Source organism: Camponotus vicinus, unplaced genomic scaffold, assembly GCF_025532165.1.
Source record: "Camponotus vicinus isolate PSW18456_S1 unplaced genomic scaffold, iyCamVici1.0 SCAF_2, whole genome shotgun sequence".
NCBI lineage: Eukaryota > Metazoa > Arthropoda > Insecta > Hymenoptera > Formicidae > Camponotus > Camponotus vicinus.
The window spans coordinates 1,088,546-1,114,379 of record NW_028141956.1 but is presented as its reverse complement, the minus strand read 5'-3'; the positions used below and the strand labels follow the sequence as shown (position 1 = coordinate 1,114,379).

Sequence of the window (25,834 nt, the reverse complement as noted above, 5' to 3'; positions counted from 1 at the left end):
TTTTTTATCGAAAATTAACAAATAAATCATTTCATTAGTGACGACGTCGTCACCTATCGGCCACTTATCGGAATACATGGCTCAACGGCTAATGGAGCGAACATTCAAACATAATATATCAACTCTATTGTTTAAAACTATATCTGTAAGAAAATAGTCAACTTTTTCTATTGACTTTTTGGTAGAATAATTGCTCCTCGATTTCTTTATCGAAGTATTCAATCGCTCCATTTGTGCTATTAATATTTTATAATACATTAGCAAAAAATCAATCATTTTCTTGGAAAAACATATTTCCCATAGTCTATTGCAAATATATCCGACATAAAACGATTGCTCCTTAATTGCTTTGCATTGCTCCATCGTTATTTTAATAACTATTGCATTTTTTTTTATCGAAAATTGACGAAAAAAATCATGTCACTAGTGATGACGTCACCACCTATCGCCACCTATCGGAATAAATGGCTCAACGGCCAATGGCGCGAATATTCAAACAGTATATCAGCTATATTGTTTAAAACTATATGCCCGCTCACGCATGCTCAATTATTATATTTTATGTGTATCACAGAACATTAATTAAAATATCTTTATGATATATACTTTAACTCAAGAGATGTTGCAAAACGATACTGCACATTTACCCATTATCATTATTACAGTATACCACAGTCTAAAATATATTGAAAAATTTTAAAAAGATATAATGGGCGGATTTGCAACACTGTTTTGCAACAACTTTTCTAGCTAAAGGATATATTGTGAAGATATTTTAATTAATGTTCTGTGATACACATAAAATATCATAATCGAGCATGCATGAGCGCGCATATAGTTTTAAACAATAGAGCTGATATACTGTTTGAATATTGGCGCCATTGGCCGATGAGCCATTTATTCCGATAGGTGGCCGATAGGTGGTGACGTCATCACTTGTGAAATGTTTTTTTTCGTCAATTTGTGATAAAAAATGCAATAGTTATTAAAATAATGATGGAGCAATACGAAGCAATTAAGGAGCAATCGTTTTATGTTGAATATAATTGCCGATAACTATTAAAACATTTAGTTCCGATAAGTGGCCGATAGGTGGCGACGTCGTCACTTGTGAAGTGATTAATTTGTTAATTTTCGATTAAAAAATGCAATAATTATTAATTATAACGATGGAGCAATGCAAAGCAATTAAGGAGCAATCGTTTTATGTTGAATATAATTGCCGATAATTATTAAAACATTTAATTCCGATAAGTCGCCGATAGGTGGCGACATCGTCACTTGTGAAGTGATTAATTTGTTAATTTTCAATTAAAAAATGCAATAATTATTAATTATAACAATGGAGCAATGCGAAGCAACTAAGGAGCAATTGTTTCATGTTGGATATAATTGCCGAAAACAATTAAAACATTTTTTTCCGATAAGTGGCCGACAGGTGGCGTCGTCGTCATTTGTGAAATAATTTATTTATTAATTTTCGATAAAATAATGCAATAATCGTTAAACTAATGATGGAGCAATAGGGAGCAATTAGGGAGCAATCGTTTTATACCGGATATAATTGTCGAAAACCATTAGAAATATGTTTTTCAGTAAAAATGGTCAATTTTACGTTTTTTACAAATATTAAAAAAACTATTAATTTTAGAAGGGGAGCAATTGTAGATTCGGACGGAGCAATTAAGGAGCAATCGTTTGAGCTATAGTTTATTAAAAAATATGCACTTCCAGCGCTAACTTATTTCCGGTCGAGAGTTTTCGTCTAATCGATTAATCGGTAAAGACGAATTTTCGACTGCAGACTACATTGCTAATAACAGAGTTGGGAAGTAACGCGTTACTTGTAACGTCGTTACCGTTATCGTTACTTTTTTTCGGTAACGATCGTTACTTTTTTCTGTCTGTAACGGTAACGGTAACGTCGTTACATTTTAACTAGTAACGGTAACGAATTTAACAGTTACTTTTATCGTTATATTAATCCTGTAATCCTGGATAGCATCCCCTTAGTAATTGAAAAATCTATTCCTATTACAAAACAGTTTGCAAATATTTTGGAAAATTATATACATGCATGTTTTTCTCTGTATTCCTAAATCTAAAATTTCTAAATTACAATAAAAGAAAAATTGAATATGAAGAACATCAATGATGGAATAATTTATAATTATCGAATATATAAAAGTAATAATTATATTTTAAAATCAGTTATAGTAAATACTATAAAATAATAATTATATTTTAAAATAAATTAATTTAATTGTTGTATTATAAAATGTAACGAAAAAGTAACGAATCTCAGTTACTTTCGCAGTAACGGTAACGGTAACGAGTTACTTTTCAAAATTAGTAACGAGTAACGATAACGAGTTACTTTTCACGAAAAGTAATGGTAACGGTAACGCGTTACTTTTTTGAAGTAACGTTCCCAACTCTGGCTAATAATAAATGATGATACATGTATTCAGTCATGATGTGTGTTTATAATTTTCACATTTTCTTTACTTTTTATTTCACAATATATTTTTTGCAATGTAAAATTACTTATGACAAAAGTCAAAATAAGACTAATTTTTCATGGAAGAAAAATTATCCTCTTACCCCCGGTCTCGATATACTTTATTTGACGTTTCTTTTATATAATATTTTAACGTTAATTATATTTGACGAATATACATATGATATCATTAGTCACATGAGATGCTAAAATAGCGAGGTAGGAGATACTGATATTTTGATTCGATTTATTTACATAACTGCGCTAATTTAATTACCGCGGCAAAAATGAAGCCGAGAATAGATTTAGATTGCCTTGAAAAATTATTCCACAATCTCTTTTATACCTTTTTTTATTCAAGTAGTCGAAATCAGGAAACATATCTGTTAAAATTAAAATTTACATGTATCTACATCGTCGAGGACGTTTTTAAACTGTCGAAATTACTGTGAAAAATGTACATTTCGCGTTAGTACATGAAGAATTCGTCGAAAAACTCAGTCGAGAACCTTGAACGAATTATCTGTGTAATATTCTCATTATCAGATTTTATTACACGAAAATCGTAAAAACGGTTTGTAAAGTTTGATGAACAGTTTGCGTGCATGCTATCTTTTTCTCTAATTACGATTAAAGATTTATCGCTTTTTTATGAAAGAGCTCGGAAACTCTTCTCCGAAATTAATTTAAATATCCATCCTTTTTTTTCACGCTTTTACAAATATATGTTTGCCTTCACGAAACCTAACGCGATTGCATCGCTCGCACGCACAATCGGACGCGGAATTTTCCGCTACCACTTATGAAGAGATCGAGAATACGTAATGCAAAAGTATCTACGTATTTAAGACGAGGTGTTAACGAGAGACACATGTTCATAGCTATAAAAGTGGCGATGGAGAAGACTAAGGTCTCTGTTACTTTAAAATGTCGCGCGTCGTCGCATGTCGGTTCCTTTGCCCGTCTCAGATTGTATTCTTAATACTTGTATTAATGTCGTTATTAACAACGTTGCAGCGAACGAATGCCAATCCTTTGCCGGATCTCACGCAGGAATATCAAAATTTGATATCCGAGAGTTCGACGGTCAATTCGACGGATAATTCCACGGAAATTGGGGCCAACACTGACGTGTAAGTTTTCTTTTTCTAAAATATATATATATATATATATATATATATATATATATATTTTTTAAACATATTTTTGACAATATTATCACGAAAGAAGAAAAAAGGAGATTCGATAAATGTTTTTTGTCGTTTTCAGATACGTGGTAAAAGCTGTAGTCTACGAGATTGGAATTCTTACAGATACGGATAACGCAACGACTAGCGAAAGCACCGAAAGGTAATACGTTTTATTTTTTTTCTTATCCTCCCGTTAACGAGAAATAATTATTTCGTACGAATGTATCGCTTCAACGTTTTATCAATTTTTTTACATCTTGCAGACACGAAAGAGTCGATATATCGTTATATGATCCACCGAATCAGAAAGACGAATTTTCCTTATGAATCCTTTTATCATGAAACGAATATTGATACAAAATTACGCGCTTGAGATGCATTTATGGAGACCGAAAGTGAGAATCAAAATGATAAATTACTGTAAAGACGTATACGGAATCGATATTTTTTAAATATGTGTATGCACATGGTAAATACTGATTACTGATATTGTATAAGATTGCAACATAATGATAATAAAGCGTAAAGTGTAACAATACGATGCACACGCAATTTATAAAAATTTCGCGATGCCAAACTTATATAAACGTCGTGAGACGACAGTTTTGGGATTTAGAATAAATGTTTTATTATTTTATCATTTAATTATGAACAATATATTTCGTGTACAACGCTATAAACACATTGCTGCTGCAAAACCTGCGAGGCAGAAGAAAGTCGCGGAACAATCAGGTAACATAATTCGCAGAATGATAGATATACGTAGTAAGTTAGCTCGGTTGGAGCATGCGTAACACACATATTAGTTTCTGCAATTTAACGCTATTTATTTGTGGAAGATCTTCGTGAAAGACTTTTAACAGTCGCTTAAACGTACGTAGAAATCTTTTCTTCCTTTCTCTTTTTTTTTTTATTGGAATGCAAATAAGCGCGCAAGTTTGACGGCCCCGATTAATACGGGGAAAGGGGGGTATTGTGTACAAATTTCGACCAAATATTACGACAAAAGGTAATAAAAATATTCTCGATTCTCTCTTCTTTCGTTTGTTCTGCTCGTATCGCATCATTGAACTAACGTACATTCAATTACGACAGTAGGCACTGCACCTAAGTACCTTTGCCTTATCGAAGGAATAAGCAAAAGCACCAGTTCGTGGAGAATACCAGTCTTACATAGTATTAAACGGCGTTACAGTTCTCTACAACTCTTCTCTTAAATTTCTCTCCTCTGTATTTCTATAATGTACAAATATATATAGAGTACTAAATGTCCCGTGAAAAATCAACCAAATATCATGAGTGGATTCCGACGAAATTTATGACATCTCCTCTCTCTCTCTCTCTCTCTCTGTCATGATGCTCTATAAATTGTCTATATAAATTGCGCAAGTCGCACACAATATACACATATTGTGTTCATTCTTGCTGTGTCCATTTTTTACTTTCTCCCTGTTTTTATATTTTGATAGAAACCAGTTACCTACGTGTAAATAACAATTTACGAAACTCTTAATAATAATTGTAAAATATACGGAATAAGGGAAGGACTTTACTTTCGCGCGGATACTCATAGACGTTAGTTACTCGGAGAGAAAAAGGGACGGAGTGGGGAAAGGGGTATATGTACCTATATATAATAAACATCAAATTATTCGCTATAGTTGAGCGTGTCGATTTCGGCATTTCGGATTTATTCGAAGAGAAATACCCTGCAACGGGACTGCAGTGTGCGCCCAATGTCAACGTTTCCTTAAAGCATAATTAACGTGGTGTCTAATAAAAAATAGAGAAGGCGTAATATGCTTCCGATCGTTCTCACGTATTCGATACTGATATGATTTTCTCTTCCTATTGCCACAGATTGTATCTAACATAGGCAGGGGAAAACGTCATTTCATTTAGTGTCTTTAGACAACGACATGGAATCGTTGGGCGTGCTTTTCAGAGAAGCTGCTGCTACTGAAACTTCAGTCGACGGCTTCTCCTTTTCTATGGCGTTCGTCGTTAACAAATGCCTGCATTCAAAAATTTCATCTTTCTTTACATTTTCAATTTTCTTTACGTTCTTGAAACTCCCACAATTAGCAATACAAATTTCCAACAAATTATATTCTAATCTCGATAAAATTAGAAGTTGTATAAATACCTGTCATCCGGCAATTCGTTAGAATTGATATTCTCATCCACGGTGATCATCTTGTTCTCATCGCTTTCACTGCTGCTGCTGCTGAGATTAGTTTCCATAGCTGGTAAATCTTTCTTCTCACAAGTCTTTCCAATCACTTGACTACTTATACAGCCTCTGCTTTTTTCGTTTTCAAAACTTTCGTTAAAAGCTATATTCTTTTCTGTTAAGTCCACAGCCGTCGTTTCCGAAGTCTTCTTAAGCTCGTCGCACATAGTTTTGTTATCTCCGCTCGTGGTGTTTTCTATACTTAATGTATTTTCGAAATTTTCGAAATTGGCCCAACCAGTGGATTCCACTGGCTCTGATGACGCCACATCCCACGGGTTAACCGGTGGAAGTACGGTATTGGTGTTCAGCGACTCGGTAGTATCCCAAGCTGAAATTTCGCGAAATTTGTAGTTAATTATTTCGATAAAATAATTAAACAATGCTTGAAAATATTAATTAATACAGAAATATTTAGTAGAAACATACGATCAGTCGTGTCGACCTCCATGTGCACGTCGCGCGGATCTTCGTCATCCTCGTCCGACGAACTAGAGTCTTGATGCTGTTGCTTGGAGTGCCAATCCCGCTTGTCCACCACGGTCTGGAACGTGAGTTCGCCCTCGTCGCCCCATTCTAGGCCGCTGCCGCAGTCCTCAAGCCCGGCTTTTTGTTTTTGTTGGCACAACTTTATTAAACAAAATTGATTTTCTCATTCAGTTTCGAATATGATACAATATATTTATTTGTGTTTTATTTGATAAATATTGTAGATATCTACCTTATTGAACATCTCCTCTCGCTTGTCGAGATCTTCTTCACTGAGAGTAAAGGCCAACGTTGTTAATTGGTCAACTGGATTACTATAATATTATATTTCTTAAAGAAAACAGTGGAGGAGAAATGATAATGACGATACTACGTCGCGCTCTCTTTACATGTGCGCTTTCTTGACTCCAGCAAGCCCTACGATTGCCCCCCACCCTAGTAGTGTTATCACTTTTTTAACGATATGAGGACTATATTTCGTATGTATAAATACATATACTTACTGAAGCGCATCATCACCATCGTTAAACTCGTCATCGTGGAATCCGAAGTTTTCGATGAATGGAGGCGTAATTTGTTGACCCTGATAATTGGAGTACATCTAATACCAAAAATATCGCACGATAAATCAAGAAGAATGTACTAGTTGTACTAATTTATATATCAATATATAGGTATTATTTGCGAACCTGTTGAACGTATATCTCTTGTGAGTAAGGATTAAAGTCATCTGGATTTTCTTCAGAGCTCATCAGGTACATTGGAGTTCGATCGCCCTAAAAATTCCATTGTAATTAAAATTAGCTGTTATTTTAAATTCCTATAAATGTAATACATATGCTGGAAGTGATGTGGAAAAAAAAGAAAACAATAAATAAATGATATAGAATAATATTACATTATAAAATAATATTAACGATATAGAATATATATATAATATTAACATATACCATCATCACAGTTTGATGAACTTTATTAATCTCCACCAATTGTGTATTCACAAGATTTTCCCATTTACTAAGACACTCGGGTGACAAATTGTTCTTTAAAAAGCTTGCCAATATATTACTTTTCTCACATTGGGTAACAATATTGTTTGCAATATTTATTAAATGTCCCATATAGCCTTGACGAACACCATTTTCCTTGGTTCTATAATCAGATTGTGACTTTAGAATCCTAGAAATTTTTTGTATTATTTGGTAAAAATTACTATTTTTGGAAATCTTACTGTTTACTCTCATTTTTATCCCATGCTTCTAAGATCCTCTCTATTAATTTGCACTTGATAAATATCTGAAAATGTGATTGAGTTATTTAATGTTTTCCATGTAGTAAGAGATATGTAACTTACATTATTATAAATAATATCATTATCCCGATGTCCACAATTAATAGCTAAGGCCAGGCACTGTTGTACTTGTGTATGTAGGAAATTATTCCATGTATATTTGAAAAACAAATCCTGTGACATTTAAAATACAAATAAGTAATAAAATAAAGGCGAAATAATAATAGTACTTGAAATGTACTTATAACACAGCACTTACAAATAATGTTTGGAATGTTCCCAAATTTGCTAAACTTTCATGGATCTTTAAATTTTCCGTTGATAATAACGCACTTAACAGTTTTGCTACATGCAAACGAGTATTTCCCAATGGACATTCTAAAAGTCCAATGGTTGTTTTTACGGCAGGTTTCTGTGCAACAGAAATTTAGTGGTTCTTAAAATACAGTAAAAAATAAACTATTCCATTAATAATAATGTCTCTACAAGCGTATATAATCCACACATATACACACACGCGCGCGCGCGCACACATCATGCACGTCTATATATATTTTAAAAAATAAACAATATTTTTATATAAAAAAATGTGAAAAGCAGCTGTTACATATGGCGGATCCAGAAGAAGTTTGTGAAGATGTTCCAAATATGGTAAAATAGCATTAGAAATTTTAATACGTTGCTCATTATCTGCGACTTCATCGCCATTACCATGTATATCCCCCTCATTAGAAACACTGCAAAAAATTTGGATTATTATATATTGTACTTTATATTTATCTACAAAACGCAATTTCTTTGTTGTAAAATATTCTCGTCATACTTGCTAGCTTTTTGACCTAAAAGTACCAAAAGCACTTGTATTCCACCAACGATACTAGTTTCTACCTTTTCTCCAGTAAGAATAGTTTCTAATAATAGGCTCACAGTTTCTCCTCTGTAACAGAACATTTATTGTTTGAATATTCAGACAAAACTTGTAATAATTAATTGTACATTTACAAGTATACTCACGATTCTAGAGTATTTAAAATAGGATCTGGATCAGTACGCTCTGTGGTTGTACGTTGATTTTCTCTGGCCACTGCCACCATATCGCAAAGTAATTGTGCTGCATTGGCATGTTTGGCTGATTCTGAAGTAGGTGCTAACAACTTTACCAATCTCTGCACTAAATGTTGACTATCTAACCACTATCAAACATATACATATATACATATGTAGAAAAAAATCTTAAAAATATCTAATGTTAAAGATATATATATATTATCTAATATACTATTATAGTAATATACTAGCAAATATAATAATATATTAGTAAGTATAGTAATATAGTAGTATAATATATATGATATAGAAGTATAGTGTTATATAAGTATAGTAATATATTAGAATCTGTATAAAAAAAATCTTACATTTAATATGTTTTGACGCATATCGCTACCCTCGACCTGAGTAACAAGTTTCAATACTAGATCCATAATAGCAGAAGTCTCTAAGTGTTGCAACAATAAATCTACACATCTCTGACGACTTTTAAGAAATTCTAAAACCTGTAAGCATGTGAACTGATAGGAATACCAATTCTGGAATAGATGGAAATATAGGATGGATAAGTATATGGACAACATAGGAGAGAGGCAAGAGAAAAAAAGTTTATTATTTAACTAATATTATTTGCTAATAGCTTGAAATCAGTTTCATATCAGCTTTTGTATCAATTTCAAAGAAAGTTATCGCAATTAAAAATATGTATAATTAATTTATCTTATTTAAATATATATAAATTTATATCTCTCTGTTTCTCTATATATAAATAAAAAAAGTATGTATATATATAGTTATATATACCTGATCACTTTTACGAGCAACAAGCACTCCGATAGTTTTGCTAAAAAATGACGCAAGTAGTGGATTTAGAGGCTGATCAGTATCTATGAAAGAATATAATTTGGCCAAAAGTGCCTCGTCTCCTAAATAAAAGAGAATTTCAGAATGCATATTTATAAAATTTACATAATTTTCTAGATAAATACTAGCGAGTACTCTCTCATTCGTATAAAGAACAATAGAATATCTCCAATACCTGCCAATTTCTCATTTAATGTAGGCACATCGCATGTGAGCAATTCGCAGGCGACATTGGGATACTTGTAACGCCAACGTTCCTCAATATCCGTGGAGGGTTCTTTAGTAGCTAATGTCACCAACTCTTCCATAACGGCGGGCCTCGTAAGACTGTCAATCACATTCACGATCATTGCGATAATTTTTCTCATAACAAATAATAATCTATGCCTAAATGTGCTTGACGCAAACTTGAATCTGACGAGAATAGCAATATTTCCACTTACTACTCGACCAATTTTTTATTCTGACTCTTGCATTCCTGCAGAATATCCTCCTCGTCCATCAACTCGTGCAGCGTGACATCCTGCAACCGCGAATTTACAAGCGACATTAGACACCGATGACGATGACAGTGGACGGAGGAGGGAGAGGGGGAAAAGGGGGGGGGGAGAGAACTTTTTTCCACCCAGTGAAACGAAGGGGAAAAACGCTCGGGGGGGAAAAAATCACTTGCCTCTTTGTTGAGCAGTGCCTCTATATGCGGCGATGACACGTAATTATTCGTCCAGAACATGATGCGGCCGTTGGTTATATTGCCCGCGGCTCAATATTTATAGAGTAAAATTCGCGTCGCGATTTACCGAGAAGCTTGGCACGATCGCCCGACTCGCATCGGCGTGGCGCGTGGACGCGCGCACGAGGAAGGAAGGATGTAACACGATGTCGTGCAAGCTCGTCGTACGGCCCGTCCAACGGCTAACATCGCACGTACGCGTATATCAGTTCCTGTCGATTCTCTTCCGTTGTGTCGCGCGCGCGAGTCACACACGGCCGTGTCCCCTACCGTCGCCTACCGTCGCCTCACCACTACTCTACGAACCACCTCCTCGCGCCTTCTGGCCGCCACCACTCTCTCCGGACGCCTCGTAGGTAGCTCGTCTGCGACGCTTGACTCGCGACCGAGGCTGCTAATGCTGCTGTTGCGAGACGATGCACGACGAAACATACGTGTAGCTCCAGTCTCCAGACTCGCTCCGAAATATGAAGCAACGTGAAGCATGAAACGAGCGCGGTTGGACTCTCTCGAGCGCGAGCAGGCGCGCATGCGCGAAACAAGAAGCGCGAAAATTCGAATCGTCCTCTTCCGTCTCGGAAGCAGCCTGCGTTTTGCGTATAAAATTCTCTCTTGGCTAGGTTTAAAATGGAATAGTTATATTTAATTTATAATAGTTATATATATTATATTTATAATCGAGAGAAAAAGGAAAAAGGAAAAAACGAGATATGATTAAAGCGAACTGTTCCAAGTGCACTTTTTGCACTTTCTACATTTAACGAGACGTCTATCGTATTTCGGTTCGAAAAGAGAAAGAATATTAAGTATAAAAGATGTAACTGTAAAAAATAAATTGTGCGCTATTTTATTTAATAAATAAAATTTTAATAAATATGATTGCAATGGATGCGAAATGTAAATACGGTGTAAAATAAGTATTTTCACTCGATTGCCATCTCGATAACTTTGTGCGCCATGCTCGACTAATCGTTCAACAGCGGCTTCAAGTACGGCTAGTTTTATTATTCTTTCGAGCCACGTCAAAAGACGTCAAATTTAAAAAATGGCAAGTAGAAATTATTATCCTCTTTTCTTCTTAAAGACATATAATCTCTTTTAATGGAACTCTTATAAAAACAGAAGTAAGGTTAATACAAGTTGCATATAACCTAGAAGAATTAATTAAATAATCTTTACATTACGTGTCAAAAGAAACATGAATAAAAAAAGAAATAAAATAAATCAATTTTATGAGTTTTTTTTTTATATTTTATTCAATTTCAATTGTTTAATTTAGGTGGAAATCGAGTCAATGACGAGATATGTCTCGCCGGTGAATCCAGCTGTTTTTCCACTGCTGGCTGTAGTACTGTTAGGGATTGGAATATTCTTCACAGCTTGGTTCTTCGTGTACGAAGTTACAAGCACTAAATTTACACGGGACATATGCAAGGAGTTGTTAATATCCTTGGTCGCAGCGCTATTCTCTGGCTTTGGAGTATTATTTCTATTACTCTGGGTTGGCATTTACGTATAGCTATAGGTACTGTCAAGAAAGTCAATGTGGAAATATACATGTTTGTTATTAGCACAAAATATAAAAGTTATATCACACTTCTCAACGTTTCCATTTCAGATTGTTAATTGACTGGAAATAATAAATAATGTGATAGAGTTTAAGTAAGTTTGGAAGAAATCTATTTGTAAGATTTTTATCTCATTGCTGCAATTAAATAAATTGTGAATATTTTTTGTGCATAAGTTTATTTGTTCTTTATCACAATGAAGGCATAAAAGTTTATAGTACAGGTACACAATTTTTTGCACCTTGGAAAAATAAAGGCTAGCGCTTTTTCTTTTTTTCAAACGCAAGCGTAATTAGTCTAATCATGCAATAATATATAATGATAACATAGCCTTGTATGAAAAGAAATATTATCTATTCTCATATTTAAATGTGCAATATTTGCTGTATCTTCATTAAATATATGCATTTTATTATGTTTCTTTATGTAAATTTTCTTTCCATTCCATTGCAAGCAGAAGAAGATGGGGCTTACCGCTGGTTAAATAATCCTCCATATTCTTCAACACTGGCAAGAGTTGTAAATTATAGTTATTCCATTTTCACTGTATAAGAGATATTTTATAACAAAACAGAATATATTGCAACACACTTTCTCTAGAACAAAGTGCAAGAGAGGCATTTTTCAACCAGCTAGACCAGCTTTTTGTCGACATCTTTGCATCAGCGCCCTTAACATAAATTGTCTGCGCGACAATTGTCGGACTTGCTTTAGGAATGCATCTAGATCTATGATGCCGGATCGTAATCCTTCAGCGAGATAGTAAATGGCATCTTCTGTGGCTGCTTCTTCGGCGAAAGCATTTAGCATCCTGGAAATGGAAAGAGTAATGTTACAATTATATTCATTATTTCTTTGAAACTTAAACCTCTAAATTTTCAATTACAGCTATCAGATCAAATCATGCTAAATAAATTTATTTTATTGTTTAATTTATACAAATACACTTACTGTTTATACAATGGTGCTATGGTAGTAACAGCTTCGTCAACGTCTATAGACTGATTATCGGACAGTTTAGCGATCTCTTTCTCCAGTTCTGCTTCCTTATCCTGGAGGATATTTATGTTTTTCTCGAGTTCCTGCTTCTCTCTTCTGAGTTTCTCAAACAGGTCTGTCAAATGCGATGAGCCGCTCGTCAATTCTTGCTGCGTTCGTCGCAGTGTCTCAAGTTCCGCTTGTAGCTGCGAGAATTGCTCCTTGAGCCGACGTCGGAGTTTATCTTCTACCGCGGATAGCAGAGATGCCCTTATATGTTCCTCTGTGATCGTACCAGAGCTACCGGAGCTACCTGACTGTATTGTCGGTGACTTGCAAAAATTAATCATACCTTTCATCAATCTCATAATCTCATGTAATGGATTATTAGCTATTAGTTAGTCCATTCATACAATAATAATTGCAAACATTTAATATGAATTATCTATTTATATAATAATAATTGCAAATATTTAATAAGAATTATAAAAATTCCACATAGATAAAGATAAATGATTATAATTGAGATACCGGTTGTGTAGCTGGTGGATAAGATGGATACGGGCCATTGTAGCCTTGTGTCGGATAGCTGGGAGTGGTTCCAGCATAAGAACCGTAAGAACCTGGATATGGAAATCCTCCAGATGCTGTAGCTGGATAAGGTGGATATACGTTGCTGCTGCCAGAGTATTGAGAACTTGGTGGATATGGTGGAAAACTGGAATTTGATACATTTCCACTACCAGCTACAGGCATGAATGCTGTGGAAAAGATTTACATTGTAAGAGAAAGATATATTACATTAAAATAAAAGTTTGTGGTTATATAAGTATATTTACGTTGAACAGGATATGGTGTAGAACTCTGTTGCACTTCTGATCTCGACTTGGCATAAACTGGAGGTTGCTCTCCAAAAGTGACAATCATAACTTGAATTAGAGCAAGCAAATCTGAATTGTGCTGTAAAACAAATAGAGTAGAATACATACACCATATAATTATGCATTAGTAATCAATAAAATAAATCTACTTACAGGCACCCAATCATGAAGATATGGTAAATAGATTTTACCATTGTGATCCACAAACATACTGACTTTAATATGCATATCTGCTGTTGGCTTAACATAGCACATAGGTGCATTATTAGGATGCGTATCCATCAGCCATATGCAGATTGGAATATTGTAGCAAGTGCCTATATAAAAATAAGCAAATAGAGAAATGAAAAATATTTAATAGCTTTAATGTATAATTCATTCATTAGAGATTATTAAAAAAAAATACCTTTATAAACAACAGGTATAGTTCCTTGTAAGTTGAGCAACTCTTTGCGCGAGCCATCATTGAAGACTGAAATTGAACAGTAAATTTCAATAAACTGAGCTATAACAAAATATTACTACATATTCCAATCAATAGTTTAACTCACCAAAAGGTTCAATCTCAAAAACCAATCCTTTGTAAAGATTTAAGACACTCACTACATGTTTCTTTGTTATATCTGGAGTTTGATACTGAAAGATAAGATCTCCTTTTATGTTACAAACATTATTGCAATAACCATTATAAGATTATTATTGATAATAATTAAACATCAAAAGTTAGGTATTAGTTGATGAACGTGAGTTTATATACCTTAGACAAGCCTTGTCTGATCCTTCCCTCATCCAATGGTGTCATCTTCACCATTTAACCCAACTAAATCAAGATAGCGATGAGTCTCGCTAGTGCTATCAGATGATAAGAAATTACGTTTCTCGATTTACGTAATCGTAAACGATCTAATCAGCACACAATCATCGAGTGTCGCGTTCCTGTTTGCGTTATCGTCAAGTGACAAGAATTTCAGGCGCACAATAAGATCATCAAAAGCAGTCGCGAATTACCACGGCGAATTACACACTAATCTGTCATCCGAAATGTCATAATGGACGACTATAGTATACCAACCAAAGTATAGCAAATTCTGCCAGAACATTTTCGCGCGTTTGGTAGTTTATGGTAGACAGCTGGGTACATGATAGCAAATACGGGCTCGTTCCCACTGAGCGCGTCACGCGTCGCGTCACCAGCGTGAGCCAATCAAAACATCCCATTGTAATAACATGTTTTCCGTGTTATTACAATGGGATGTTTTGATTGGCTCACGCTGGTTGACGCGACGCGTGACGCGCTCAGTGGGAACGAGCCCTACGCGCCAAATATGAATACACGGATGGATGTAAGTAATATATTTTATATATTTATTTCGTGTCATAAATTTATTTTATTGTTAAACTCGATATTTCAATCAGTTATCCTATAAGCACAAAATAATGTGAGGAATCAATTGGTGTAAAGAAAAAACATAGTTGTTTTTAAGAAAAAAATATGTAATTGTTAATTGCAAATTACATATTTTTTCTTAGAAACAATTATGTGTTTTCTTTACACCAATTGATTTTTTTCATTATTTTGTACATAAAAATATTAAAGGAAGATAATCAAAAAATGAATATTTTACTAGATATTTTATAGTTTATGTAAAATTAAGAAATTCTTTCAAGCCTCATAACTCGAAAAGTACTCAATAAAAAGATACTTTATTATAGTGTTTTGAAAAGCTCTCAAGATAAGCTACAAGAATATGTAATAAAAAATAGGAGGTTCCGTTTAAGAAATTAAAGATGACCTTCATGTGACCTTCAAACAATTATCCAAGGTCAAACCAATGACATCATCTCATGTCCCTCTTCGAGTCAAACAATTTTTATCTGAAACATTTTTTTCTACAATCAAAAATAAAAAAAGTTATTTGGGGTGAGACATTAGGCAGACAATATTTGGTTCAGAAATCTTACCCGTGGGATAGAGTGATATTTAACCTACCAATCGGGATCGAGAAATGTTTGCTCCTTTTGTCTGATTGATCGATTTGGTGTTACTTTCGTTTGTAAATCCGCCAAAATTTTAAAGTCAAACGTGTCGTATCTAAATATTCATGCATCGTGACTATTTATCACGTTGGTTTTTTGAAGAAACATGAGGAAGCTTTGCGGAATAATTATTTTCATAAAAATATGACAGTTTTACATTCGTATAATCGATTTTTAAAGTTTTACAAATGAATCTCTTTATGTAAACGTATATTTATAAAAGTATTGCGAGCTAATTCGTAATGTAAATTTACATTTGTGATTTTCTCTTACATTACAATAATAGATTCTATATATATATATTTTACAAATTATCAAGCTCAAAAATGTTCTTAATGAAATTCTTGTTTGTCCAATTCTTATCTCAACAATGCACGAACAGAGTAAAAAAGTGCCATTGAGCACTTAATGTTGGAACATGTTTACATTTTTTGGCAAATCGTTCGCACGAAAAGAGATAAGTATCCTCAGAAAATATATTATCTCCTGACACATAAAGCGATAAATATATAATTATCAGGCCATTAATTTCATGTTGAATTATCAGGTGTGCTTTTATATTTTATATATACATATATGTATATATATATATATATTGCCTTCAAAATTAAGATTGATGGTTTCACTAATATTGTGTTTTATAAACGTGATATATATTTGCCAATAAAAAATTATGCACTAATAAATTAAAATTATTTCAACATCCGTGTATAATACAGGTATATTGAAAGGATTTGTCAAAATATTATCTATTAAATTCAAATTAATCTTTCTTCTTGAAGCCTCTTGTAATTTTATACGTTTAAATATTTTTCGAATTTTTTAAGATCTGTCAAGTTCCTCTTGTCATTCTTTCGGAAAGAAAAAATATCTCCATTTTTATTATCGTCAGTATTATTTTACACATGTTTTAGCACCTAATATACTCGTATACATATATATGGTGGGTACGAAAAAATTAACCCAATGTCCGAATAGCAGGTTATGTTGGAAACGGGTGTCCAACGCGCGATTGTTGCTTCTTGTCTTTGAAGAATTCGGAGGAACATCCGGATATAATCAAAGTATATATTGCATATTTTACGCAACATATATTCTAGGAAGTCTCTTGGTCAAGAATATCAAATTTCAGCTCGACAACGTGGCAATGTCGTCGAAACGCGCATATGTCAGTTGCGACCTCGAGGAAGGCTAGATCAGGAAGACGTTTCATCGGTCTTGCTGAGCAACCAACGTGTCATATGCTGTAATTACGAGTTTCGTTCAAGAATTTTTTAGTTTTCGACCTCCTTTTTAGTAACTTTATCCTCCCTTTATCCTCGAGATATTCTTTCATTTTTAAAGAGGCAAATCAGGAATGACTTCCTTGAGATCGACCCGAGAAATACCATTTTTTTGTATATCTTAACGATAGCGAAATAAATTGTCATGTGTGCTAATAAATTTAATGTTTATATTATCAGTAGAAACTTTTTCAAGCAATTTATCAATCAGTTATTTAATAATTAGACTAAGACTGTAATTGTTATAATTTTTACTTTTAGAGTAATGCATAATAATTACATGTATTATAATCACATGTCATTAAAATATGTATTATAATTATACATATGTATTATAATTACATGCATGTATTATAATTACATGTTTATAATCATAATTGTTTTGTTTTAAAAGTATAAATTTTCTATATTCAGGAAAATATTAAAAATTATTAATCAAATTATTAATAAAAATTATTTTTTTCTCTCTAACTTAATTTTCATCTTTATAACTTCTTAATAAAATCTTTATTGTTAGAAAAACTGGCTTTGAGAAATTAGAATCAGACAATATCTATAAATTGAGGATCTTGTATAGCTTTATCATACATTGTTTATCTATATAATAAATTTCTGTATTATGTTAACTTAGGTGCAGAACACAACAATCATTAACCAATCTTCATTTTTTATTACAGATATTTTCAATTGATAAATGACTGTGATTTCCACAAGATACTTCTCTTTCTACTTCCTGAAATTATGAATGCAATCATGTAGAATCTAGAGCCAGACAAGAGGAAGATGACGCCGCATTTCACAGCTTTGACTTCAGTGCGGAAGCGATGCCTGATTGTACTCTTGTTAGTCTTGGTACCATGTGCAATTTTGAATCTGCTAATGCCTTCAGACATGCACGAAGAAGCTATATTGCAGAACAGCATTGCCGAATTACAAGCTAAGCTGGAGCATTTGCATGCCAAGTACATTGGTAGTCAGGAGGAAATAAATCTGTTATCACATCAACTACTACAGCTGATTGAAAACAATCACATCCTGCCAGATTTGCAACTGCTCATCAATAATGGCACCTCCAATATTACCAGCATCAAATTGCCTTCAATTTACAACTTTCTACCACATTTTCTGAATGATCCAAATAGCTTGCGTCCCGCATTTGTGCAGAGCAAAGGTAGATCAGGTGTAAGTATAGTGTTGGGTGTACCAACAGTAAAGCGTGAGGTTCAGTCCTATCTTATGGCGACTTTGAAAAACCTGTTGGATCGCATGAACGCTGCGGAAACTGCGGACACACTGATCATTGTTTTGGTGGCTGAAGTAAGTAAAACTATTGATTATGAAATAATCTATTAATTCCATTTGCATATTGAGGAATTGAATTAACATACATTTCATAACAATATACATTTTCTCTGCAGACAGACATGGATTATGTAACATATGTTGCAAAGCAAATTGAAGTCCAGTAGGTTTATGCGATTGAATTTTCATTTTGTTCATCTTATTTGTTCAACTTCTAAATTGATACAGTCCTTTTTATAATGTTTTCTCTCGCATTTTGTTTTAGATTTCCAAGCGAATGTGAAGCTGGCGTTATCGATGTAATATCGCCATCATCATCTTTTTATCCAGATTTGTCAAAATTGCGCGATACTCTCGGCGACGATCATCAACGTGTCGTATGGCGATCCAAACAGAATCTGGACTTTGCCTTCCTCATGTCCTATGCTCAGACTAAAGGCACGTTTTATGTACAACTGGAGGACGATATTTGGGCCAAGAAAAACTTTATAACTACTATGAAAACCTTTGCATTGCAGAAGATTGGTACAAAGGAGAATTGGTTTGTCCTTGATTTCTGTCAGCTCGGATTTATTGGTATGGCATATATATTTTATATAGTAGTAATAAATATGTCATATGGATATTACAAATTATACTAATACAGGAAAACTGTTCAAATGTGTGGAATTGCCTTGGCTGATTCAATTCTTTTTAATGTTCCACAATGACAAGCCTGTCGATTGGTTGTTGGATCATTTGATATCGACAAAGGTCTGCAGTCTTGATAAAGATAGTGTAAGTATAAACAATCAAAAAGGAGAGCCAATAAAATAATCTAATCATTCAAAGAAATCTTTTTTTTTTTGACAGAAACACTGTAAAATGGCTAAAGCAGAATTGTGGGTGCATTATAAGCCTTCCCTTTTTCAACACATAGGAACACATTCCTCTTTAAAGGGCAAAGTACAGAAACTCAAAGTAATATTGAATATTTCTATTTTCGACAATTCAAAAAAGATACAATTATGATGGACCAAATTATAATTGTGAATTACATTTATTTAGGACAAGCAATTTGGAAAGATAACGCTGTTCTACGCTCACGAGAATCCCGAGGCGACTGTAGAAACTCAAATTAAACCTTACAAACAATATACATTGCAAAAAGCATACAAGGGTGAATCATTCTTCTGGGGTCTACTGCCACAGCCAGGAGATCACTTAAAGTTTAAATTTTCACATCCTATTTTTATAAAAAAGTAAGTTAATAAGACAGATGATTTAGATTCTTTTATTTTGGATGTGAAATCTTACAATTATTATATTATTTTATATGCAGGTACTTATTTAGGAGTGGAAATCCTGAACATCCATCTGATAGATTTTATAATACGACAGTGGAAGTATTGTCCGAGATGTCTTCATTGTTGGATAGGAACAGTAATGATGTGACAGAGGATGGTTATGTTATTATAGGTAACAAAAGAAATCCTATATGTATTTTGTAATAAATTTTTGTTTAACAATAGGATTTTTTTAAGAGTTATTAAATAACATTATTGTAAATTAGGTAAATTTGATGTACTTGGTATTGCCGAAGGGACTGTGGATCGAAGATTGGGTAGAATATCAGTGCTTCGTTTAACTATACACAGTGAGAGCGAAAACTGGGCCATTCTGTCCGAGGTAAAAATTCCCGGTGTTTTATCTTATAATATTAAATTTTAATATTAATTCTTAGTGTAAGGAAATAATTTTTTTAATTAGATTCATATAGTAGAGGATCAACCTAGCTGACTAAGGGGTGAGAATTCTCGAGCGTTCTTTCAATACCACCTGTACGGTTAGCGTAAGCGACTGGTTTTATAACATTTATTATTTTTACATTTTCTATTTCGCTATCACACATATTATATATTGAGTGGAGCAATATAGCAATTATTAGTTCAATACCGTCCATTACACAAGAGATGTGTGTGTGAGTATGTTTTCAACTATTAAATGAAGCAAATTTTTCTATTGGTCCAGTATTTTGTACAGGTTTTATTTTTTAAGTTTATAGTATATGATTGTGTGTGCTAAAGAGCACAAATATTCGAGTGGTAATATATAACGATTTCCCTTTTGATATTTATACATTTAGTTTAATGAATGAATATAATGGCACGTTGTTAAATCTCTTAGATCAATTTTAGCATCAGTGTGTTTTATGTGTGTTTTCTGTATAAGATTGTGTCTTAATTTTTGAATTAATCGTGTCTCAATTATTTAACCGAAACTGTACCTGCATTTACGTGTTTTTGATTCGTTGTCGATATTCGCGTGTAGAAATCCTTTGCGTACAAGGTTCAGGGATCACATTTAGGTAAATGTGACTGTTTACACTGAAAAGATGATACTTAGACTGGGAAGCGCAAAATATAATACTAGATTAAAGTGTGCAAGCGCTGGATATATGATAAAAAACAAGATATATAATTATATTTAAAAAAAGACAAACTTTATAAAGCGAGACATACTTACTTATATATAATCCACGCGATTATGTGTAGTCTGTATACACAAGTCTGTAATTTATTGTCAAACGACGTGTTAACGTCGATTCAAACGTTTGTTAATGTCTGACAAACGGTGATATTAAGACTATATTCTTCTAATATATGTACAATTATTTATTTCGCGTACCTTTCTTTATATACGTATATATATGTATGTATACACACAGATATGTATATATATACATACACATGTGTATACATACATATACGTATATATTCCTATACATGATAATAATAAAAATATATTTTTGTGACAAAAAATGTCTTTGTATTGACGTTGTGTTAACTTCTATCTTGCAGTCTAAAAAATGTAAAAGAAATTTTTGACTGAAAATATAAAAGTAATCCTGTTATATTACGACTTCGATTAGAGTAAAATTAAAGCTGGACGAGGATTAGATAAATAGATGCAGTCCCAGAAAGTTACAAACACCTCAATTACGTTCTCTCAGGGAAACTAATGCTCTATACGGTTTGGGACCGGCCGTGACACCGTCTACGAAATCTTGTGTGGATGGTCGTGGCTCACCGGGAACCACGGAGAAGCTGAACGCCTGCAGCAGAGTGGCCGTTATAACAAAAATGTTGCTCCTAGCTAATATTTCCCCCATGCAACGATGTTTGCCTGTAAGATGCAAATTGTGTTACATATTTGATTATACTAATGTGTTATATAAACATGATAGTGCAAGGGAGATAAAGAGACATACATACCGATGCTAAAGGGAAAATATTTTTCTGGCGTAACGACGTTGCCGCTACTGTCGAGGAATCTTTCCGGGCGAAAATTTTCCGGATCAATCCAAGACTCATCCATAAGCACTCTATTGAAATTCACAATGAGCATCGTGTTCTAGAAGAGATAATAATTATTTATTTTCACTTTTATCAACTTGCAAAGTGTGTTAAATCTTTCGTCTAACGATTTGATATTTTCATATTTTGTGATTACTTTTGGTATCTTATGGCCCACAATAGAAGTGTCTTTCAATGCTCTATGCGGAACGTTCAAAGTACGACCCATGAACATTCTTAAAGATTCCAAGACAATAGCTTGGACATATGGCATTCTGAAAAACAAGGATCGATACTTTATACGAGTGAAAGAATTTTTAAGAATTTATTTTCGTGCGCAAAATTAATATTCTCGCGCATTTACATGTGAAAGTAATCCACCATGATTACCTCGGTTTGTCGGCCAACGTGGGAAATCTATCGCAACCAACAACTCTATCTATTTCTTCGTGTGCCTTTCTTTGAACCTGCGGGAACAGTATCAAGTACAAGAATCCAAAACCAAGTGCTTTCGAAGTTGTCTCTGAGCCTGCCATGAAGAGATCGACACAGATCGCCAACAATTGTGACTCTGAAAAATTTATTTTCTCTTATTATATGAAATTATTCTTACGGTAATAATAATGTTATGTCTTATAAAACCGTATACTTCTGAATACCTGAGAACGTATCGCTGCAATCTTTTGAATTCAGTACAGCCAGATAGACGTCCATCAAATCCCGCGGCGCGCTTGATACGAATGTATTTTTATGATTATGCAATTCTTCCTGTGAAAAAGGATTCTTCAACAATCAAAAGGAATCTTCAGCAAGTTATCTTCAAATATCGAGACACTTGTTCGTAAAACAATCTAATGATATACTGATACATGATAATAATAATGTTCGCTCACTTTCAGGAATGCCCACAATTCTTGATGCGTTTGTATAAATGATTTATAGCCGGACATTTCTGGTGCGATGAAACGTAACGGCGGGAAATGGCTGAAAGGTGCGCCGATCATGTCGATTTCTCTCAGGAGTTTCGTAAGGATTCGCTGTAGGTACGTAAGTTCCTTGTCGCCAGTATCAAATCTGCGAAAATCGAACATTGACATTAAAAATCCTTTTTCTTTAGACTTTAGACTCTTTAGATTCACAAAAGAACAGAAACAACAAAAGTAATTGATACGGACCTTTTACCAGCCATCATCTTCCAAAGAGTATTTAATACGGTCACTCCAAAAGCATCATGCATAGGTATAATCACTCCCGATTGAGAGACTTTTCTGACTTCCGCATAGTCTTCGGCTTTCATATATAGATCCGATACTGTCCGAGTCTTATGATGATTGGAGACCTTATTCTCGATTATATTGACCTCGTTACACAACTTCGACTTGTTTTGTTCGTCTTGTTTGTTCTTGGAATCTTTCTGCAGCTTATATATTTGTCCGGTATTATTGCTGTTTATCGATTTTTTTACATCAGTGATCTCGTAATTATAATCGTTTCGAAGCAGCTTCTTGAAATGTTCTACTAGCTTTAATGCCTCGTCTTCGATGATCGTGGCCATGCTAGTACGACCGAAGCCAAATTCCCTCAGGTGTCGCAAAACGAATCGTCGTTGTTCCACCCACAATCGCTCATCCACGACGATGAGACCTGAAATATTGTTATTTAATTATTTTTCGACGTTCGAAGAAGTGTCATCTTTTTTTTCCAGATAATTACCACGTCTAGCACCCCAAGTTCTGGCTTCATAAATGGGTCCGATCGGTCTGCCATCGCAATCTTCGTTATTCAGCATCGCTCGCATGCTCTCCAGGTCGTTTAGGACGACAATGCGGTCTTTGCCGATCTTTAGACCGACCACTGGACCGTACTTTTTGCAAAGCGTTGAGCAGGTCTCGAAGAGATATCCGGTTTCCTGACGGATGCGCGCCACTTCCAGCGCACAGCCCAGAATAGGCCACCATCTTGGACCTAATGATGATGAAGAATGTTAGTCATAATTCAAGAAAAGAAACTGCTTAAAAAAGGAATTCGTTTACCTGGTGGGTATCCTTTTGGCTTGCGGCAGCCTAGATATAGCAACAGCAGTATCAGTACTAGCAATAACATTGCCGTGGCGAGCATTTGATAAATTTAATCTACAACATATTAATAAAAAAATATTTAAAAGGGTGTATTAAAAATATTTAAAGGTGTAAATTATAAAAATATAGATAAAACTATATATAAAAAAATATATCCGACAATAAATAATAGGAATTTTTGAATTTGTAAGAAATATGAATTCCATAGAGAGAGATATGTTTCTGTCTAATTTCTTTTAGCTTGTTTAGATATTAAGTTCATGCAATCGGTATTTGCGACCGGATATTCGCACACATATGCATCCAATAATGTACATATATGACAAACATTAAACGAGTCTAAGAAAGAAAGTGAAACACTCTCGAAAGTGGTGCTCTCATGAGAGAAAGTTGCATACGGAAGAACCGGCGCGTTACTTATACAAATGCACCGTCACTCGCATTATCCCATAACTGATTGCGTAATTGATGTACATTTAACAGCATTTCATTACGACGTGCGCAAGGTGGTTCTTCGTGGTCGCTTTCGAATTCCCCGGTCTCGATCATGTCTACTTTGGAATTTATCGATGCACTCGGAATAGCATTATCGTGCATGATTGATCGATTCGAAATATAATTCTTGCAAGAATCTATGCATGTATGTTTTAATTTAATTATTTGGCATTTGATTTGGAAATTACGCAAAAAATATATCCAAAAATTTCCGGTTTCTTTTATTAACTGAAATATAAATTGCACAGATGTTACATTTTCTTTATGATGACACACTTTATAAAAAATATATATAAATATATATATTACTATAAACTTTAGAAGAAAAATGTAAAATTTTTTAACAATACCGACATTTTTAAACCAATAATGTAGAAAATTGCCTATGGCTTGAGATGTATACATCTATATGTATACATCGTTATTATAATAACGAAACAAATTTCGTTCAAAATATACAATGATTCATTTTACATTCATTTTTATAATTTTTAGACTATTAAATTTTATTATTTATTCTAAATGAGCGATTATTTCAAGTGTCAGGCAAATAAAGGAAAGCACACGTTACATCGTCTCGTTCGAGCACATCGCGAAGAGAAAGACTGTCACCGCGAGAGGAGTCAGCCGCACTCTCTTTTTCTCGAATCCTTGAATTTATCTTACCTTGCACCTGGAGAAATTTTCTCGTCCGTCGTATAAGCGGGACTGGCCGTGGACCAGCGTACGGTCCGCTTTTAAAAGCCCCTCTTTGTCCCATACGTTCTCCGATATGTAAATATAAAATTATAATATGTAAGTGGGTCTTTAATTAATTTTATTCAGCTCAAATGGGGAAATAACAAATTTCGGAAAGATTCTGATACATGACAAGATCTCAATACAAAATTTAATAATTTCAAAGATATGCTATTATTTTTAAGATAATTGAAGTCTCGACATAAAAAAAGAAGATACATTAGAGAATATATTAGAAATCGTTTGCGGCAACTCGACAAGTGCTTTAAAGATTAATAACTGTACGGGAATTTTATTTATACAAAAGAGAAGACGAATTTGATATTAAATTTTACAATATATATCATTTATTTCTTTTTTTAGCAGACATTCTATTACGTGCATTCTGTTATGTTATCTATAGAATATTTGCGAGTTTTAATATTTTAAATTTTTAGATGATAAAATAACAAATAGATATATATATGTAAAAACATATATATATATATATATATATATATATATATATATATATATGTATATATATATATATATATATTTAAATTTATATTTATATATACAGGGTGTTTCTTAATAAGTGCGAAAAATTTTAGGAGATGATTTTTTGTCGAAACTTAAGGGAGGTTTTTCGTATAAACATATATACTCCTACATCCTTCTCTAGGGATTGCTAGTTTCATCCCCTTATAACAATACGGGAAGCTAAAAAAAATATTAGTAAATAACCTTCTTATTAGTAGAAAATATCAACCTAATAATTTCATTTCTTTAACTTGTTCCAAATTTGAGAAA

General features: G+C 33.6%; 6 protein-coding genes across 18 annotated transcripts; 3 read left to right on the top strand and 3 right to left on the bottom strand.

Moving 5' to 3' along the window:
• Window positions 1-3,399: 3,399 nt before the first annotated feature.
• Window positions 3,400-4,228, top strand: LOC145966068 (uncharacterized). Its single transcript, XM_083089828.1, has 3 exons — window positions 3,400-3,633; window positions 3,770-3,850; window positions 3,954-4,228. The coding sequence occupies exons 1-3, from the start codon at window positions 3,428-3,430 to the stop codon at window positions 4,015-4,017; spliced, it is 351 nt and encodes a 116-aa protein (XP_082945954.1). The 5' UTR covers window positions 3,400-3,427; the 3' UTR covers window positions 4,018-4,228.
• Fmt (phosphatase 6 regulatory subunit 1-like protein fmt) lies at window positions 3,448-10,831 on the bottom strand. 2 transcript variants are annotated; one of them, XM_083089824.1, is made up of 18 exons: window positions 10,288-10,831; window positions 10,058-10,137; window positions 9,790-9,941; window positions 9,555-9,676; window positions 9,119-9,289; window positions 8,718-8,896; window positions 8,527-8,640; window positions 8,311-8,440; window positions 7,963-8,115; window positions 7,767-7,877; window positions 7,644-7,708; window positions 7,363-7,564; window positions 7,102-7,188; window positions 6,916-7,013; window positions 6,645-6,726; window positions 6,353-6,551; window positions 5,837-6,254; window positions 3,448-5,705 (listed from the first exon to the last, which is right to left on the bottom strand). In XM_083089824.1, the coding sequence occupies exons 1-18, from the start codon at window positions 10,345-10,347 to the stop codon at window positions 5,585-5,587; spliced, it is 2,544 nt and encodes an 847-aa protein (XP_082945950.1). In that variant the 5' UTR covers window positions 10,348-10,831; the 3' UTR covers window positions 3,448-5,584. The 2 variants fall into 2 exon arrangements, with proteins under 2 accessions (XP_082945950.1, XP_082945951.1); XM_083089825.1 differs by having other exon boundaries at window positions 6,645-6,684.
• A 417-nt stretch (window positions 10,832-11,248) lies between these two features.
• Kud (oligosaccharyltransferase subunit 5 kud) lies at window positions 11,249-12,334 on the top strand. Its single transcript, XM_083089829.1, has 3 exons — window positions 11,249-11,395; window positions 11,627-11,872; window positions 11,966-12,334. The coding sequence occupies exons 1-2, from the start codon at window positions 11,393-11,395 to the stop codon at window positions 11,864-11,866; spliced, it is 243 nt and encodes an 80-aa protein (XP_082945955.1). The 5' UTR covers window positions 11,249-11,392; the 3' UTR covers window positions 11,867-11,872; window positions 11,966-12,334.
• Tsg101 (tumor susceptibility gene 101) lies at window positions 12,064-14,880 on the bottom strand. Of its 2 annotated transcripts, XM_083089827.1 has the most exons (9): window positions 14,532-14,880; window positions 14,326-14,410; window positions 14,181-14,246; window positions 13,928-14,091; window positions 13,733-13,853; window positions 13,425-13,654; window positions 12,867-13,225; window positions 12,507-12,726; window positions 12,064-12,422 (listed from the first exon to the last, which is right to left on the bottom strand). In XM_083089827.1, exons 1-8 carry the CDS (start codon window positions 14,583-14,585, stop codon window positions 12,540-12,542), a joined length of 1,266 nt encoding a protein of 421 aa, XP_082945953.1. In that variant the 5' UTR covers window positions 14,586-14,880; the 3' UTR covers window positions 12,064-12,422; window positions 12,507-12,539. The 2 variants fall into 2 exon arrangements, with proteins under 2 accessions (XP_082945953.1, XP_082945952.1); XM_083089826.1 differs by having other exon boundaries at window positions 12,065-12,726; window positions 14,532-14,879.
• A 1,232-nt stretch (window positions 14,881-16,112) lies between these two features.
• Mgat4a (alpha-1,3-mannosyl-glycoprotein 4-beta-N-acetylglucosaminyltransferase a) lies at window positions 16,113-21,037 on the top strand. Of its 8 annotated transcripts, none has more exons than XM_083090071.1 (12): window positions 16,113-16,530; window positions 16,726-16,875; window positions 16,944-17,057; window positions 17,772-18,411; window positions 18,513-18,559; window positions 18,662-18,972; window positions 19,043-19,173; window positions 19,249-19,356; window positions 19,444-19,637; window positions 19,718-19,854; window positions 19,949-20,064; window positions 20,146-21,037. In XM_083090071.1, exons 4-12 carry the CDS (start codon window positions 17,878-17,880, stop codon window positions 20,173-20,175), a joined length of 1,608 nt encoding a protein of 535 aa, XP_082946197.1. In that variant the 5' UTR covers window positions 16,113-16,530; window positions 16,726-16,875; window positions 16,944-17,057; window positions 17,772-17,877; the 3' UTR covers window positions 20,176-21,037. The 8 variants fall into 8 exon arrangements, with proteins under 8 accessions (XP_082946197.1, XP_082946202.1, XP_082946199.1 ...); XM_083090076.1 differs by having other exon boundaries at window positions 16,944-17,067; XM_083090073.1 differs by having other exon boundaries at window positions 16,929-17,057.
• On the bottom strand, window positions 20,795-25,227 carry Cyp303a1 (Probable cytochrome P450 303a1). Of its 4 annotated transcripts, none has more exons than XM_083090066.1 (11): window positions 24,971-25,061; window positions 24,284-24,441; window positions 23,765-23,863; window positions 23,445-23,696; window positions 22,907-23,375; window positions 22,625-22,805; window positions 22,391-22,499; window positions 22,122-22,302; window positions 21,889-22,006; window positions 21,651-21,789; window positions 20,795-21,561 (listed from the first exon to the last, which is right to left on the bottom strand). In XM_083090066.1, the coding sequence occupies exons 3-11, from the start codon at window positions 23,847-23,849 to the stop codon at window positions 21,371-21,373; spliced, it is 1,725 nt and encodes a 574-aa protein (XP_082946192.1). In that variant the 5' UTR covers window positions 23,850-23,863; window positions 24,284-24,441; window positions 24,971-25,061; the 3' UTR covers window positions 20,795-21,370. The 4 variants fall into 4 exon arrangements, with proteins under 4 accessions (XP_082946192.1, XP_082946191.1, XP_082946190.1 ...); XM_083090065.1 differs by having other exon boundaries at window positions 24,284-24,532; window positions 24,971-25,058; XM_083090064.1 differs by lacking the exon at window positions 24,284-24,441 and having other exon boundaries at window positions 23,765-23,794; window positions 24,971-25,227.
• Between the last annotated feature and the right edge of the window lie 607 nt (window positions 25,228-25,834).

Coding starts and splice junctions, on each gene's coding strand:
- LOC145966068 (XM_083089828.1), top strand. CDS start 3,428: ATGTCGCGCGTCGTCGCATGTCGGTTCCTTTGCCCGTCTCAGATTGTA. Junction 3,634..3,769: donor ATTGGGGCCAACACTGACGT/GTAAGTTTTCTT, acceptor TGTCGTTTTCAG/ATACGTGGTAAAAGCTGTAG. Junction 3,851..3,953: donor ACTAGCGAAAGCACCGAAAG/GTAATACGTTTT, acceptor TACATCTTGCAG/ACACGAAAGAGTCGATATAT.
- Fmt (XM_083089824.1), bottom strand. CDS start 10,347: ATGTTCTGGACGAATAATTACGTGTCATCGCCGCATATAGAGGCACTG. Junction 9,942..10,057: donor AATAAAAAATTGGTCGAGTA/GTAAGTGGAAAT, acceptor TGTGATTGACAG/TCTTACGAGGCCCGCCGTTA. Junction 7,565..7,643: donor GATAAAAATGAGAGTAAACA/GTAAGATTTCCA, acceptor ATCTGATTATAG/AACCAAGGAAAATGGTGTTC.
- Tsg101 (XM_083089827.1), bottom strand. CDS start 14,585: ATGGTGAAGATGACACCATTGGATGAGGGAAGGATCAGACAAGGCTTG. Junction 13,854..13,927: donor ATCTTCATGATTGGGTGCCT/GTAAGTAGATTT, acceptor TTTGTTTTACAG/CACAATTCAGATTTGCTTGC. Junction 13,226..13,424: donor ATCCACCAGCTACACAACCG/GTATCTCAATTA, acceptor AATTTTTGCAAG/TCACCGACAATACAGTCAGG.
- Mgat4a (XM_083090071.1), top strand. CDS start 17,878: ATGACGCCGCATTTCACAGCTTTGACTTCAGTGCGGAAGCGATGCCTG. Junction 18,412..18,512: donor TCATTGTTTTGGTGGCTGAA/GTAAGTAAAACT, acceptor TTTTCTCTGCAG/ACAGACATGGATTATGTAAC. Junction 19,855..19,948: donor GGATGGTTATGTTATTATAG/GTAACAAAAGAA, acceptor ATTGTAAATTAG/GTAAATTTGATGTACTTGGT.
- Cyp303a1 (XM_083090064.1), bottom strand. CDS start 25,064: ATGGGACAAAGAGGGGCTTTTAAAAGCGGACCGTACGCTGGTCCACGG. Junction 23,376..23,444: donor AACTTGGGGTGCTAGACGTG/GTAATTATCTGG, acceptor ACAATATTTCAG/GTCTCATCGTCGTGGATGAG. Junction 22,500..22,624: donor AATTGTGGGCATTCCTGAAA/GTGAGCGAACAT, acceptor CCTTTTTCACAG/GAAGAATTGCATAATCATAA.